Here is a 16,230-nt window from a genome sequence, read left to right as displayed (position 1 = left end):
TTTTTATGACTTATTTTTCTGTTCTTCAACTGGTCTATTGGAACTCAGAGCCTTGATCAATCTGTTGGAATTTGGAACCCTCATTGCTCCGTTCAAACTCAGGCTCCCTTCACTGAACTATTAGAAGCTGGGCTCAAAATTTACCCATTCCGACTTGGATCCCAAAATTCTACCCTCGCTTCAAGGGGCAGGCCTTGTGAGAAAAAGGAAAGGGTTGTAGATTATTGGTGTATGCCGAGCCTGTCAAAGGTCCTTTTTACTCCTAGATTTAGGGGTTGGAGAGAATAAAGACAGGAGGAGTAGGGCAGCCTTCCTGGGTCAGAACTGAGAGAAGGGGGGGGCTGATTTTTAGGGCAAATAGGGATTTAATCTAGGTATTGTGAAAACATTATTGGGGGAAAGAGACATGGGGGCTGTTTGGAGAAGGGGGATGGCAACTGAGGGAAGAATCCATTTTCACTAGTAAAGGGATAAACCAAATAAACCTTGCCTTGAAGTACAGCTGAATTGTTTTGAATAATGACTTGTATGGATTTTTTACGTTTTTACATTGCCACCATTTCAGTTTATAGCTCCTCTTCCCTCCCAACATATATACAATGAGCCCTGCCTTGTAACAAAGAAAAATGGGTAAAGAAAACTACTGTCAGCAACTTTTTGACAGTAGTCTACATCATTCCAAACCCACAGTTCCTTATCTTCTCAGAGAAAGAAGAGAAATATATTTATTTTCTCCTTGGGAAGGGGAGGAGCCCATACTGATCGTTAAATTTTTTGTGTTTGGCTTTATTTTAGTGTAGTTTCAATTTATGTTGTTTATCATTTTTATATATATTGCTTTTTGGGCAGCTAGGTGGCACAGTGGGTAGGGTGCCAGGCCTGGAGTTAGGAAGATTCGTCTTCCTGAGTTCAAATCTGACCCCAGACACTTACTAGCTGTGTGACCCTGGGCAAGTCATTTTAACCCTACTTGCCTCAGTTTCTTCCTGAACTGTAAAATGAGCTAGAGAAGAAAATGGCAAACCACTTCAGTATCTTTGCCAAGAAAACCCCAAATGGAGTCAGGAAGAAGAATAGGACACAACTGGACCACAGCAATTTATTATTCTCCTGTTTCTACTTATTTCATACTCTGCATTTCTTCATTATCTAGTGTTTTTTCTCTAAATTTCTCATATTTATTGTTTTTTATGCTACAATAATATATTATATGTTCATGCACCACAGTTTGTTCAACTGTTTCCTCAGCTAAATGGGTCCAGTTTTTGAAACCACAAAAAGTGTTGCTATGATTGTTTTTGTGTATGTGAGAGCTGTTTGTCTCCCTCTCCACCCCCCAGGACTATACTCTTAAGCATTGGGATCTCTGAATCAGAGATTATGAACAATTTAGGAGAATTTTTCTCCTACATTTTATTCCACATTGTTTTCCAGAATGGTTGGACCAGTTTGCAGGTCCATCAGCAGTGCTGTCTTCCTCATAGATCCTCCAGCATTGACTCTTTTCATCTTTTGTTATGATGATTTGCTGAGTATGAGATGAAACTGCAGAATTGTTTTCTTTGCATTTCTGTTATTAATAGTGATTTGGAACATGTTTTTGTATGCTTGTTCACAGTTTGTAATTCTTTTGAAAACTTGATATTGACTGCTTAACTATTGGGTAACAGCTCTTTAGATAATTTGTGATTATGATGATAATAGCAGCTAGCATTTACATGGTGTTTTAAGTTTTGCAAAGCATCTTACAGACATCTCGTTTTTATGAACTATTGAATACAATGAATTTTCCCATTGATAACTTCCCTTCTTATGCATGATCATTGTTTTATGATTCAGAACCATTTGGTATCTGTGATTGATTGGTGTTAAAACAGGCTTTTGCATCATCAGGTAATTTAGAACTAATGAATACATGCTGTTGATTTCCAAATGTAACCCATCCCAGTCTCATCCCTACCCAATTCATGCCCAAGCTCATTCTCCATCTGGTACGCCTATCCTACAAACATTGGCAAACTTATTTGATTGGCCATCGGGCATTTTCTAGGCAATATTTTAATCCACTATTTTTTTCCAATTGTGGATTTTTAGACCAGCCTCACATTGGTGTGAGTTTATTTGAAGTTTTGTGTAGTGTTACAGGGGATGATGCAAAAAGTACAGTCATCTGATTAGAAGCATTTGGATAGGCTTGTAATTGATAAGGAATCCTTCATTCAGACTTTATGTAAAGTATATTTTTCATGATGTCTTGTTTGCTGTGAGTCTTATGTGATTTTGATATGTGCCTCCCAGATGCACATCTGAGGAGACTTCAAGTCTCCATTGTTTTGTTTTGTTTTTTGAGTCATATTCTTTTAAATCACTGAATAATAGCCAGGCATGATGATGCACATCTATAATCCTTGCTACTGGGGTAGGTTGATGGATCCCCTTGATTTCGGGAGTGCTGAGCTGCAGTGTGGCTGAAGCTAATGGAGTGTGCTAAGTGCAGCACCAATGTGGTCAGCCTTTGGGAGTGGAAGACCACCAGGCTGCCTAAGGAGGAGCAAAGTGGCGCAGGTCGTAGACGGAGCAGAGTGAAGCTTCCATAACAGTCGGTTTTGGATCAGGCTTGTTTAGTGGCTGCTGTATGTTCTCCGTCTTGGACTGGTTGAGGAGACCCATTCTCCAAAGAAGAAAATCAGTGAAAAATAAATAGTGGTGTATTGTGTTCTCTGTATCTTTGAGTCAATAGAGTTGACTGTAAAGTTGTGGTCTTTTGTAGAAAATTGTCTAAGAAAATAACGCTTAAATGGTTTTTGTTGAGGTTACTGTTGATGTGAGCATGGACTGTTGTGACCATTTGAACAAATGGAGTGCTAGTTGCTGCTGTTTTCTCAATTCCCTCCTTTCCTTTCTCCCCTACCCATTTTTGCTTTTTGTTTTTTGGGAGCAGGGTAAGAGCAAAATCCGTAAATTTTTCAGTTTTTAGGAATCTTCACCTCTTTTGATTATCTGCTAATTGATCCTTGAGTGCTTCAGGAATTGTTTCCTGTAGCATGGATTTTTTCTGTGTCTAATTGGCCATTTCTAATGGCTCCCAACTTGTGGTTTAAGTACAATTGTCACTTCTTCACAAAGCCTGAATTGAATATGATGATTTCATATCTTTTTCATGGGCATGATATACTACCATAAAAAATCCTCACAATTCTGCTATTTTACTTGTGTTTGATTCCATCTGGTTTTATCTGCAAATTCATTCAGGATGAACTGGCTTAATCTGGATCTCACAACATCTTTGTTGGATTGTTTTCTTAACAACTTTTCATTGTTTTGAGGTAATAGTGCTTGTAGTTTTCCAACATTTTTCTGTAGTTTTACAGTTGAGTTTGTATTCAGCTTGTATTGCCCTTGGCTGCCATTTGAGGTAGTATATACCTGCCAATGAGGTAGTATTTGCTGGTTGAAATACTTTATGGGCTTTTTTTCCCCACTCTTTTGTTGTGATGACTGTTGTACAGGAGTTGAAATTTTAAGAAATGTGATTAATGAACTTCTGTGAAGATGGAGGAGTAAAAGATCCATGGAGAACCTTCTCAGTATCCCAAATGAGCCAAAAATTGTGTCAATAAATGCCTGAAAGGGTGAAAAACACTATCATTTTTCAAGAGAAAACTTTTGGGGGAAAAAATTCAAGGCTTAATAAACATGAGAAAAGGTTCTGATACAATCAAAATGAATATAAGAGTAGAGACATAAACACCAGACAAATAGAATGTATAAAATACAAAACAGAAGCATTAATCTTTTTAGGACACAATGGATATTGGAACAGTGGATGTAGTAAAGGAATTTAAGGAAGAAATGAATTTAAGAAAAATGCCATGGAGGAGCTGAAATAAAATGAAAAGAAACTGAATGAGAACTTTCCTGAGATTTCTGAAACAACAGCTTAGAAGTATCTGAAGAAAAAGGTAACATGTTTAAAATAGAATTATTTCCCTGGAGGACAAAATTGAAGAAACCAAGAAAGGGAAACATGCTCAAAAAATTTCACAACTGGACAAAGATTTAGAACGGTTGGATAAATTGTATCTGGAAGCCAGAACAAGGCAAAAGAATATCAGAATTCTCAGTTTCTGGAAGCTGAAGAAAACAAGATGACGTTCTGGGAAACTATATAGGGAAATCTGAGAATATATTGAAAATGAGGGACAGATTATAAGTTAATGGAACAGTTAATCCTAAGGTAATCTTGCCTAGATACATCATTGTTAGACTTTACGACTGCCCTGATAAAGAGATGATTTTGCAAGTCACTGAGAAAAGCATCTCATACCAGAAAACATCAGTTTGAATTATATAACATTTCTAGCAAAACAAGAAAAAGGACAGAATCTGAAATAGTTTAGTTCTAAAAAATTAAAGCTATAAAATTTCATCCCAAATCCAGTTTAGTTTTCCATTTGTGCTAAGTTTCTAATAGAATCTTTTTGAAGACAAAAAAGGTGGTCATTTTGAGTCTACGGGGATTTCAAGGATTTGTGGAGGAGAGAGCCAGTCTTAAGGCAGCTTTGCAACAAGAAGGCAGATCATCGTCAAGGTATGAAAACCAAAGTGAGTTTTACAGTTTAACTCAATGTAATCACTCTAGGGAGATCGTTTTAGGGGTGAGGGAGAAGGGAGGAGGGAAGAAGAGAAATTGATTATAAGCATCAAAGGTGAAGAAAATGGAGAACAAACGACAAAGAATAGGAAGAGAGGAGAAAGGGTAAGCACTCTTAATACTGATCTCAAAGGGGAGGAAGAGGGAACTGGAATTTTTAGAAAACTAATAGAACTTAAAGAGAGCCTGTTTGTTGAGTGCGATTGTTGTGTGTTAAGGTTGGAATCGGATTAAAATGAAATAAGGGCAATTTTATCCCTTTTACCTAAATGCTAATAAAATATAATTAAGGACAGACCAGAATTGAGATGAGAGATTGGGCTAGAAATGGTGATATCCAATTTCTTAAGTCTACTTTATGTGTTCTGGATTTGTAGGAGCTACTGTAATTGTATGCAGTGTCTATACCTTTATCCTTTTTGGATGCTTACTTCAGCCTCTGCTCTATCTGGTCAGCTGATTCCACAGACAGCTGATTTGATGTGATTTGTTTCCTGTCTGTTGAAAAATGGCAAATTTAAATTTTTAATGTTTCTTGCCCTGTTTAGTGCCTTTCCGGCTCTTCTAAACGACTGTACTTAAGATTTGTATGAGAATTTTTAGGAGTCTACTTTCACTTTGGCTTTTAAGTTTTTGATCATAAGCCATATTTGCCAGTGTAGTTTTCACTTTCTACCCGTGTTCACTTGTGTATTGAAGTTGTTGAATTTCAAAGTCTATATTGATTTATCTTGAAGAACGTTGTCAAGTTCTTCAGTAGAATTTCTCTACTACTCTCTGTAGTAGATATTGCGACATAAGCTAGTTATCTTCATGGTGGTATATTTGCTTATGTTGATTTTGAGAATCTTTTGAAATAATTTGAGTATACAATGAAACCAAACACAGCCAGCTTTTTTATTCATAAGCTGCTCATCCATGTAGTTGTGACCTCTTTTATGTATTCTATTCATATTTAATAGTTAGAATGTCAAAGTGGATGTTTTCAGTTTCTCCCACTGATGTCAATTTGTTGGGCATTAGACATAAAGCATAATTTTTTTCTTGCCAGATTGAGAGTCTGCCCTTTATGTCCTATGCCAAAAAAAGTCACATAGGCAGCATACTTCATTAGGAATAGGAAATGCCTACCAGCTTGCAAATAGATAGTGAATTGAATGCATGTCGTTTTGAATCTTTCCCTTTTAAAATGCTTTATAAATTCTAAAAGCTGAGTTGCAAAAGAATATTTGAGAAATAATACTCAGCTCCGTTATAAAACTGCAGAGATTAAAAAGGTATACACAGAGTTCTTCAGTGAACCATTGTTATCTTTCTAAAATCTCTGAATAAAAAGATATAAGGATGTTCTTTCCTTCTGGTTCTTTGTTACTAACTAAAAGCACTGTTGTCAATATTTTTGTATATATGAGACATTTGGAAACTGTTGATTCCTTTTAGTATGATTGACATATGTAGCACCCACCTTGTAGCTGAGATACAGCATTTCAGATAGCGTAGAAAATAATATATGGTTTTAAATTGACATCTAAGAATCACCTTACGATTCTGGCAATAATTGAAGTACAGTAATCCAGTTTCTAGCTTAACACATTTATGTATTATTTAAATGTTTTTCTTCCATTCCTTGGTAAGGTAGGTATCTAATTAGGCTGATCTATTAAGGTGGATGTTAGCTGGGGAGAATCAGCAAACTCATCCTACCTTGAGTTTGGTTACTCCTTTTTTCCTTTAACATGCGATCAGCTGTAAGTCCAATATGCAGGCCAGTCTCCTGAGAAGCACTTCTTTAACATTTCTTAATTCCTGCTTTTTCTTAAAGAACTTAGGGAATAATAGCAAATGTTTTGCTGCCCATCTTCACCTTTACCCTCCAGTAAAATAATGAGATTAGAGCATAGCAGCATTCTTTCCTTGTTATGCATTTAAACCTTCATTTCTACTTCCAAAATTTGTAGTGTAGAAAAGGGGCTAGGATTAAATTGCCTAAAATATTTTATTCTCTTAACTAAGGGCTAAAATTCTCTCAATATGCAAGAAGTTTAAAAAGATTATTTCCTCAAACTCTCTTTATATGGCTACACACTCAAAATTTGTAACCTGGCTGGAATCGTTTTTGTCAGGGAAAAATTAGAAGTGAATTCTAACTCATCTGTATAACAGACAAATCATAGTGATTCAAAAGGGCAGGGGAGGGGAGAAGAGAAAAGAAGGAAAGGCTTTCTTTGAGGGAGGGTTGGTAAATTCATTGGTTGGAATTCTCCCCCAAGCTAGGGAAATGTGACATCAGTCATGCTGGCTACTGAACTGGCTGTCCTCACCTGCTGCACTTAGGACTGGAGCTGTACAAACTTGGTACTATTTTCATAAGTGCCAGTGCTATATTATTGAATTGTATAGCTGCTGGTACCATAATCAGACTGTGTTACAAATGAAGAATGTGGACTTCTAATAGCATATGGCCATGTAATTATAATCAAGCTTCTAGAGTCTCTCCGGCCACATCTGGATGATTGATTAAAGAAGTGGTATGCTGAAAACAATTACCCATTCCACCTCTGCCTTCTCTGGGATATGGCAGCATCCGCTAGGGACTGGCTGATCATCTCATTAAAGTATTTTCTTTAAGTGTGATCCTTGCATTTTCTGTGCAAAGATTCAAAATCCGTGGAAGCTGTGGTGGTTAATGAGTGTCATATAGTTTCCACTGATTTCTTCAAGAAGATGTTACTTGCATTTTTCATAGTTGATAGAATTGAGAAGCAAGAAGGGACCTTAGAAATATTTTAGTAGACCTCATAATCCAGATGAGGAGACTGAAACCTAAGCAGTTAAGTGATTGGCCTACAGTTACTCGGTTGTTAATGACTGACCTAAGATTCAAACTCAGTTTTTCTGACTTCCAATGCTTTACACTCAGCTATGTGACTAGATCTCATTCCACAGTAAGGGTCTTTGTCACACCTGCCTTGGTTAACAAATTTAATAGCTCTTTGGCTCAGAGTCCAAAAACTCATCTTTAAGCTGTACCTTGTATAAGGCACATAATACTGATGAACATTAGTTTCTCCTGATTTCTGAAATGTTCAGAGATAGCTGGGAAAGGCAGTTGTCTCAAAATTGAGAACCTTTAGCAGGATATTTTATAAATAGTCTCAAATTTAGACTATTTTACATAGCCAGTTATTTGTATTTTCTGGGCAAGCCCTCTGGTAAGTGCTAGAATTATGTAAATTGGACCATTCTTTTACCTCTCCAAATTCAACCTGTAATCCTATTTATTAAACTGTATAAAGTTTATGTTTCTAAGTCAACAGATTAAAGACCCAAGTGTGCACAAGTCATGTGCTAGTTCTGTGGGGGAGGCCTTAAGAAAGTATAGAGGACAGTCTTTGTCCTCAAATACATAATCTTTTGGGAAAATTAGATAGTACATCTGTAATTCAGTAATTCAAAGGAGACAAATAATTTTCAGATGTGTGATTGGGAAGGTTTTCCAGGAATATGGAACTTGAGCTGACCCCTCAAGGACTGTGGAGGAGTGGGATGTGGTTGGGGAGCAGAAGAAGGAAACATTTCAAATAGGAGGAAAGGTTAAAGCAAAGGCTTGGAGGTAGGGATAGTCTGCCTGGAGAGGATGGTTCATTTTGAGGTTATCAAGTGTAAAAAGAGCTTTAAATATTAGCGTTTTTGAAGGTCTGGAATGTCAGGATAAGGAGTCTAGGTTTTGTCCAATTTTGTGTAAGGAAATGACAAAGTTTTTTTGGAAGAATTAGTTTGATGTGCTGATTGGATTTTAAGGTGGGGGTGGGATTGGACAAGTAAGGGAGAGCAGTTAGGAAATTGTGGATCGTTTTTTTTGCTTGAGTTAAAATTCCTTTTCTTTTGTTTAGGATATTGATACTGGTGTATTAAGTGAAAATTCAGATGATTCAGTTTCAGACCAATTCAGTGTTGAGTTTGAAGTTGAGTCTATTGATTCAGAAGATTATAGCCACAATGAAGAAGGACAAGAACTCACAGATGAAGATGATGAGGTGGGTTTTTTTTTTTTTAACATACCTGCTTAAGAAATAAGTGAAGTGTTTTCCTTGTTTTTAGTGCATTCTGTACAGCAAATTGAAATGTTAATCCCGATTTTTGAATGTATTGGTTCATTTAAAATTCCAGAAATTTCTTTATCTTTGTCTTCATCACCCTTCATGCATGAAAGAAAAGTCTGTTTACCTTGTAATTCTGAGAGGTAGCTAACACAAGCAGTATCATTCTCATTTTGCAGATAGAAGTTTAGAAAGGTGAAGTTATTTGCCCTTGGCAAGTTGCGGAGCCTGTCTGGGCTCTGCTCAGCTCCAGTGCTGTGCTTCTGTTTGCTTGTGGGTCAGCTCTTCATTTTCGAAACTCCACTTCTAGTAAATCTAGGGAACTTGTTTAGATAAAATGAAGTAATAGGTTTGTATTAATGGAGTTGTTGGGCCTTGTTTTAGATATCCCAGGTAACCTTATATCAGGCAGAGGATAGTGACACTGACTCGTTTGATGAAGATCCTGAAATATCCTTAGCTGTAAGTATAAGATTCTGATTTCCTGCGATACAAAAGCAAATGACAGTGAGATGTGAATTTAGAGTAGGGTTAGAAAAGTATATCCACTTTGTAAGAAGTAAAAAAATTTGTGGAATTTACTTTATTTTTAACATTACAATATACATTAATGACTTAAGGCAGTCATCTGTTGCTACATATATGTTGTTTATTGGAATGTGATTAATATTTTTTTGTTAAATGCTCACATTTATGCCACACACTTAGGATTTCCTGTTCATTAATTAACTGATGTTGAGAAAGATTTTGTTAAAACTGTTGTTTTAGCTTCTTATTTGGTTAATCTTGCTAGTTATTCTTTCCTTCTAAGAATAGATTAGTAGTAAAGTGTTTTTTCGTATGCTAAAGAAGAGAAAAGATTATAAAATCAGGTATACACCATGGGGATATCTGTGTTTACCTGACTTCAAATACTCTCTTTGTATGTAGAATAAGAAAAAAGGTTAAAAAAGGTGGCCTGGGTGCTACATTTTGAGGACAGAGGATGGCAGGGGGATGACACAGCACTCAGTATCCTTGTGCCAAACAACTTCTAAGGAAGATTGTCCCCCCATGGTGAACTTAGGGAAGGATGTGGTGCAAGGCCTGGATGAGTTGTGATGTGCATTTCTGTTAGAGGGAATGTCCAAATCATTGAGATCAAAGGTATTTGAGAATTGTAAAAAACACCATAATACTGTGTGACTTGAAAAGAAAACTTTAAATTTCATTGTAATGTTGGAAGACAAAAACTAGAAAATTAAAATGACTTCATAATATTGATATACTTGAGGTCAAGTTGAGTAAGCTGTTTCATATAACATACTGTATATAAAAATTTTGAAGTACATAGTAGATCTAGCAATAGTTTTATCTCATCCTAACAGAAACAGTAACATATACCGTTATGATTTTAAAAGAACTTAGTGAAAACTATTTCCTAACATTCTTTTATGACTTCCATTTTAATATTATAAGATAGCATTGTAGACACTGGGCATGCTTGGTTTTGTGAGATGATGTGCTTTAAAGTCCATTGGTGTCAGACTAAATATAGGGGCCACCGATTTCTACATCAAGATCCCTGTGGGCTACTTATTGACTTATGTTACCTCTGTTTTATTGTATTTATTTATTTTGTAACATTTCCCAGGCACATTTTATTCTGGTTCCAGGGAATGCTTGGAAGCGTTGTGGTGCATCAGTGAACTCTGTGTTTGATGCCTCTGCTCTGGTCTTTAAACCTGACTGCTCAAGAATTTTGCTTTCACCCATCAGTTATAACTGCATTTGACATTGTTTGCATCATTCTGCCCTTATCTCCAGCTTCTCTTCAGACTGAGCCTTATTGGTTTGTTAGTGACTCAGGGTTCAGGTTTTTTTTTTCTTTTAATTTACATTGTTGTAGTTGTATGTATGGTTCTACTTATCTGTTTGTATCATTTTATGCAGTTGTTCCTAAGTTATTCTCATAGTTACTATTTCTTATTGTGTAACACTATACTATTACATTCATGTACTGCAATTTAGTCATTGTCCGTTTGATGGACACTCTGCTTTACCATCACAAAAAGTGCTGAATATGAATCTATATACTGATCACCCTACTTTTCTACCTGTACCTCATACTGTTTCCCTTCATGGACTCAATGCTCCAGCTAAGCTGGATTATTTGGTATCTCTTGAATGTGTCTTGTACCTCATTGCCTTTGTTCAAGCCATTTTCTCTACCTAGCATGTCTATCTAGCTAAGTGACTCAGTGAATAGAGGGTTTACTAGAGTCAGGAGGAACTGAGTTCAAATCCATTCTCAAACACTTATTAGGTTTGTGAGCCTGGGTAAATCACCTAATCTTTGTTCGCCTCAGTCTTCCCCTACTATAAAATAGGGATAAAAAATAGCACCTACCTTGCAGAGTTGTTGTGAAGATCAAGTGAGATAATATTTGTAAAGTGCTTAGCACAGCCCCTGGCGTATTGTAGGTGCTGTATAAATGCTTATTCTCTTCCCTTCCCTTCCTCCTCACTTTTGACTTTCTACCTATCCTTTCCAATTCAGTTTAGAATGCTCATCATTCATAAAGATTTTTCTAATTTCCCCTCAATGACTTTCTCCCCTCAGATTTTACATAGCACTTGGTTATGAAATCTTTCCTTAATACACAAGTGTTTTATGTACTTTTTTGCATTCTAGTAGTATGTATGTCTTATGCCTCTTCTAGAATAGCTCTGTGAGGGCTATGTTTTCTCTAAACTTCATACCTTCCTCAGGATCTTGCACAATGCTGTGTTCACTGTTAATACTTCACTTCTTAAATATTGTCTGTTGTGGAGGCCTTGGAATGGTGGGCTGAGGAGTCTGGACTTTTATGTTGTAGGTAGTGAAAACATTGAATGCTTTTGAATAGGGAAATGACATGAGAAACACTGGCTCTAATGTGCAGGATGGATTGGTGGAAAGCTCGTTTAAATCATTTCATTACTCTAGATAATAAAGATCCTGAATGGCAATAAGAATGGGAAGAATTTTTGGATGTTGTATTTCAGAGGAAGTATGAGGAGACTATAATGACTGAATTTGGGGGTAGAAGGAAATGGGGGGAATCAGAGGTGATTCCACTCCTTTGAGAGTTTGGTATTATTAGCAGAAACAAAAGAATCAGGAGGGAAGGTTGCTTTTTGTTTCTCTCTTGCTTCTCTCTTTGACCCCATCTCAACAAACACCAAACCTGCAGACAAAGCCTTTTACTGAAACTTGTTTTCTGTATTGTTTCTCATAAGATGGTAGTGAGGGACCTTCACTAAAATCCTAGCTTAATGTCTTGTTATATAATTCAGGTAATCCTGAATTTTCAAGTTATTCCAGTGAGACTCAGACTTTTTAGCAAATTTAGTAAATTCCTACCAAGGTGAGAAGTCTAGGCCAAGTGAAGCACTATTAGTCTGTTCTCTCAAGATCAACCCAAGATCTCTGAAGATCAGAGAAGTTTATCACCAGAAGTGATAAGTCGGAAACCCTGTGCTAAGGTGCAGCATATGTACGTCAATACAGTGAGAATATGCTCACATGAGTGAAATCATAGATCTTCGAGGCATAAGAAACAAGTAAAAGTTAGGCTTAGTGTTAAGAAGAGAGACTGCCGAATTACTATGGCTTCTTTCTCTAGTTTAGCTCTCTAGAGCTAAGCAGTTGACAAACTTAAAGATAACAGACTGTTTAGTAACCTCTGTACCCATTCCAAAATATTTTCTCTTCCAAACGTATGCTTACTAAATATTTTCATTTCACTTTGTCCCTGAAATGACTACCAGGGATTCGTTTGAATTTGCAAGCCTTTTGAAAAAAAATGGAGCTATCACTCCTGGGAGGTTTGCTGAGGCTCAGAATTAATTTCTTTTAATTTAGGTTTTCTTCCTAACACAGCTTGATATTTGAAAGAAGAATTTTGTTTAGAGTGAAAGGATTATAGGTAATTTGGGGACATGAAGAACATTGGTGGGCACATATGAGTTGAGGATAATATAAGGAAATGCTAAGGGGGAATCACATTAGGATACATAGAGGGAGAAATGAGAGAAAGTACAATGGTAATGAAGATGTCAAAGACAGGTTTCATCTAGGCTTAACCTTCTCCACAGGGCAAGAGAACTAGAGGGGGATCCATTAGATGATTTTCATTCATAATTCCAGCCATCCTCTCAGCCTTTTCCACCTCTCCATTGTTCAGTGTTCTCAATATCTAGTATTATTAATTAGGCTGTATTATAAAGTAGACTTTTCTGAGTTTGCCCTGGGAACCTAACTTCTGTTTCTAGCAATATTTCTATGAAGACATTCATTTTCACTTTCAAAAAAACCTGATTTGTAAAATAACAAAAATCATTTGTAAGGTGGGAACTGTCTACAAATGTAAGTTGGCTAGTTTCCTATAAATTGCATTACTCTCTATTTTACAAAAAGGGGGAGGGGGGGCAATAGTTAAAACAGATTCTTCTGAATACTACCCAATCAAAATAGACATGGTAGCAGATGGTTCCTGACAGATACGGATAAGGATGGATTCCTATTGAAAAAAGGTCTACAACTAAGAGAAATAGAATGCCTCACGTCAGAATCTCCAAAAGGTGAAAAGACCACTTACCCACAATTTCAGGTTTCAGGAGAAGTTGCTAAGAGTTAAAGATGGGGTAGAATTTGAAATGTTTTACAAAATAAGCTACCAAATCTTTTTATTGCAAAACCTAATTTTTAACAAACAAGCTGAATAAATTGGCATGACTAGCATTGATATTTCTGGTTATTTAAGAACTATTGAAACTAGTTCTACTTCTTTTTTCATTGCAGGACTATTGGAAGTGTACTTCCTGTGATAAAATGAACCCTCCACTTCCACCACATTGCCATAGATGCTGGGCTTTGCGAGAGAATTGGCTTTCTGAGGGGAAAGGTGACGTGTCAGATAAAGGCAGACTAGAACGCCCCACGCAAGGGGAGGAAGAGGGCTTTGATGTTCCAGATTGTAAGAAAGATAAAATGAATGACTCTCAAGATTCATGTGTTGAGGAAAGTGATGAAAAAATAGTACAGACGTCAGACTCCCAAGAAAGTGAGGATTATTCTCAGCCATCGACATCTAAAAGTATCATCTGTAGTAGTCAGGAAGATGCTGGAGAATTTGAGAGAGAAGAAGTGCAAGACAAAGAAGCAAGTGTGGAATCCATTCTTCCCCCTAGTACAGTAGAGCCCTGTGTCATCTGTCAGAGCCGACCTAAAAATGGATGCATTGTTCATGGAAGGACAGGACATCTTATGGCATGTTTTACATGTGCTAAGAAGCTGAAAAAGAGAAATAAGCCTTGTCCAGTGTGTAGGCAGCCAATTCAGATGATTGTGTTAACTTATTTTCTCTAAATGTGATGTACTAAAAATGGAACCATGTATGAACCTTGTGTATGAAACTCTTAAAGAATGTTCACACGACTTGTGAACTTTATTTAAAATTTTATTTTTGTACGTTTTTTTTCTGGGATGACTTCTAATCCATATTAGTTAAATCTCATGCAATTTACTTTCTGGAAGAATTTTTTTATTCTCTTCCTTTGGGAAAAAACATTTTAATTACTATTTTTTCCATTTTTGCATTTTTATTAGTTTTCATTTGTATTATTTATAGAGGCAGCCAGGTATAGTGGATAGAGTGCGGGTCAGATACTACATGGGACACTTACAGCTCGTTTGACCCCGGATGAATCATTGAACCTCTTTGTGCTTTAGTTGGTTCCCAAAACTTATGTGCCAAGTCAGATCATTTGAGAGTAAGTCATAAACACTCATACTGGGTTATATTGAATCTATAGATCCTTTACTGTTTGCATCTGTTAAGAATCACTAGTTATTTTGAAGATTGACTTTCTTTTTGTTAAGTAATTTCCTTATCTAGTTTGGGAGTGTGAAACTTTTTGAAAAAATTGTGTAAATAGTAAATTTAATAAATATTATTTAAGTTGAATACTGTTGGTGAAATGTGATGATGATTCATGAAAATGATTGTTTTTGAGTTGCAAATAAGTTCAGGTTTCTGATTCTTTGAAGTTTTATCTGTCCTTACTTCCAAGAATCTTAGGAAAAATCTCCTAGGAAAAACCTGATAGTTTTCATTTGTTATTTAGAGATCTTTTTATATTGCATAGACAAATACAAAAGAAAGGGTGGCTTTATCTTTTTTAGAGCCCATCATAGTTCTTTTATAAATTTTTAAAATTTCTTTGTAGTTTACAACGTTCAGTTCCACAAGCTTTTGAGTTTTAAATTTTCCCCTCTCCCCCAAGATGGCATGCAATCTGATATAAGTTATATATACATTCATATTAAACATTTTCACATTAGTCATGTGGTAAAGAAGAATTAGAATGAATGGAATGAGCCACAAGAAAGAAGAAACAAAACAGAGAACAAATACTATGCATTCAGACTCTAATTCCATCTCTGGATGTGGATAGCCTTTACCATCATGAGCCTTTTGGAGTTGTCTTAGAACCTTGCATTGCTGAGACTAGCCAAGTCTATCAAAGTTAGTCAAAATACAATATGACTGTAACTGTACATAGCATATTCTCCTGGTTCTGCTCCCTTCACTTAGCATCAGTTCATTTAAGTCCAGGTTTTCCTGAAGTTCCCATGCTCATTATTTTATAGCACAATAGTATTCCATTACTTTCATATACCACAACTTGTTCAGCTGTTCCCCAATTGATGACAATCCCCTCAATTTCCAATTCTTTGCCACCACAAGAAGTTGCTGTAAATGTTTTTGTACATGTGGGTCCTTTTTCCATTTGTATGATCCCTTTGGGATACAGCCCTAAAAATGGTATCGTTGGGGCCATCATAATTCTTTCTATACGCCTTTGCCACCAGGACCATACCAGGCAGGTCTTTTTAAGGGCCTCAAGTACAATGTAGCAATGCCCCTTTGGATGAATGATAGCTTACCCCAGACCTTTTTCACACTTCAAATTAGGATTAGAATTGGGAAAATCTGTTTCTACCAAGTTGAACATAATTCAGATGTAACTCATTATGTTATCTTAATCTGGACATATGGCCCCAGGTAGGTGTCTTGGTTTCAACAACCAGGTCCAGTTTTTAAAAAAAATTCAGGAATTACACAAATGAAAGCATGTTCTTAAAGAATCTTTTGGTTTTTTTAGGCTGTCAAAATATTTACTAGATGTAGTTAAACCATTGGTACATGCTTGAATTTAATGTTTTAAAAGTTGGGGACATCAGTCACAATTACATAAAACTGATATTAACATGAATTTCTGCTCTTCCATGCAAATCAAGGTGATCCATTTTTAAGATTTTGCATAGGGGCACCTCCAAAGCAAATAGATTATGATTTGGTTTTTTTGGAAGCAGATTTACCTTCATAACGATTGTTGCTTAGTTTGTGAATTCTTCGAACTGCAGATTATTTGCTGACTGGAAAGCTA

At 36.3% G+C, this 16,230-nt stretch overlaps 1 protein-coding gene across 5 annotated transcripts in view; it reads left to right on the top strand.

The window, feature by feature from the left end:
* LOC140516596 (E3 ubiquitin-protein ligase Mdm2-like) overlaps positions 1 to 14,744 on the top strand; it is a 29,955-nt gene extending 15,211 nt beyond the window's left edge. For 3 of the 5 annotated variants that reach the window (XM_072627567.1, XM_072627566.1, XM_072627568.1), the window contains 3 exons: positions 8,548 to 8,691; positions 9,139 to 9,216; positions 13,580 to 14,744. In XM_072627567.1, the coding sequence (XP_072483668.1) occupies positions 8,548 to 8,691; positions 9,139 to 9,216; positions 13,580 to 14,146 (789 nt within the window). In that variant the 3' untranslated portion in view covers positions 14,147 to 14,744. The remainder of the gene's footprint in view (positions 1 to 8,547; positions 8,692 to 9,138; positions 9,217 to 13,579) is intronic. The other 2 variants (XM_072627565.1, XM_072627564.1) reach the window with 1 other exon arrangement.
* Positions 14,745 to 16,230: the final 1,486 nt, after the last annotated feature.

The sequence above is a fragment of the Notamacropus eugenii genome, chromosome Y, assembly GCF_028372415.1.
Source record: "Notamacropus eugenii isolate mMacEug1 chromosome Y, mMacEug1.pri_v2, whole genome shotgun sequence".
NCBI classification, from domain to species: Eukaryota; Metazoa; Chordata; class Mammalia; order Diprotodontia; family Macropodidae; genus Notamacropus; species Notamacropus eugenii.
This window is presented reverse-complemented; position numbering and strand designations above follow the sequence as displayed.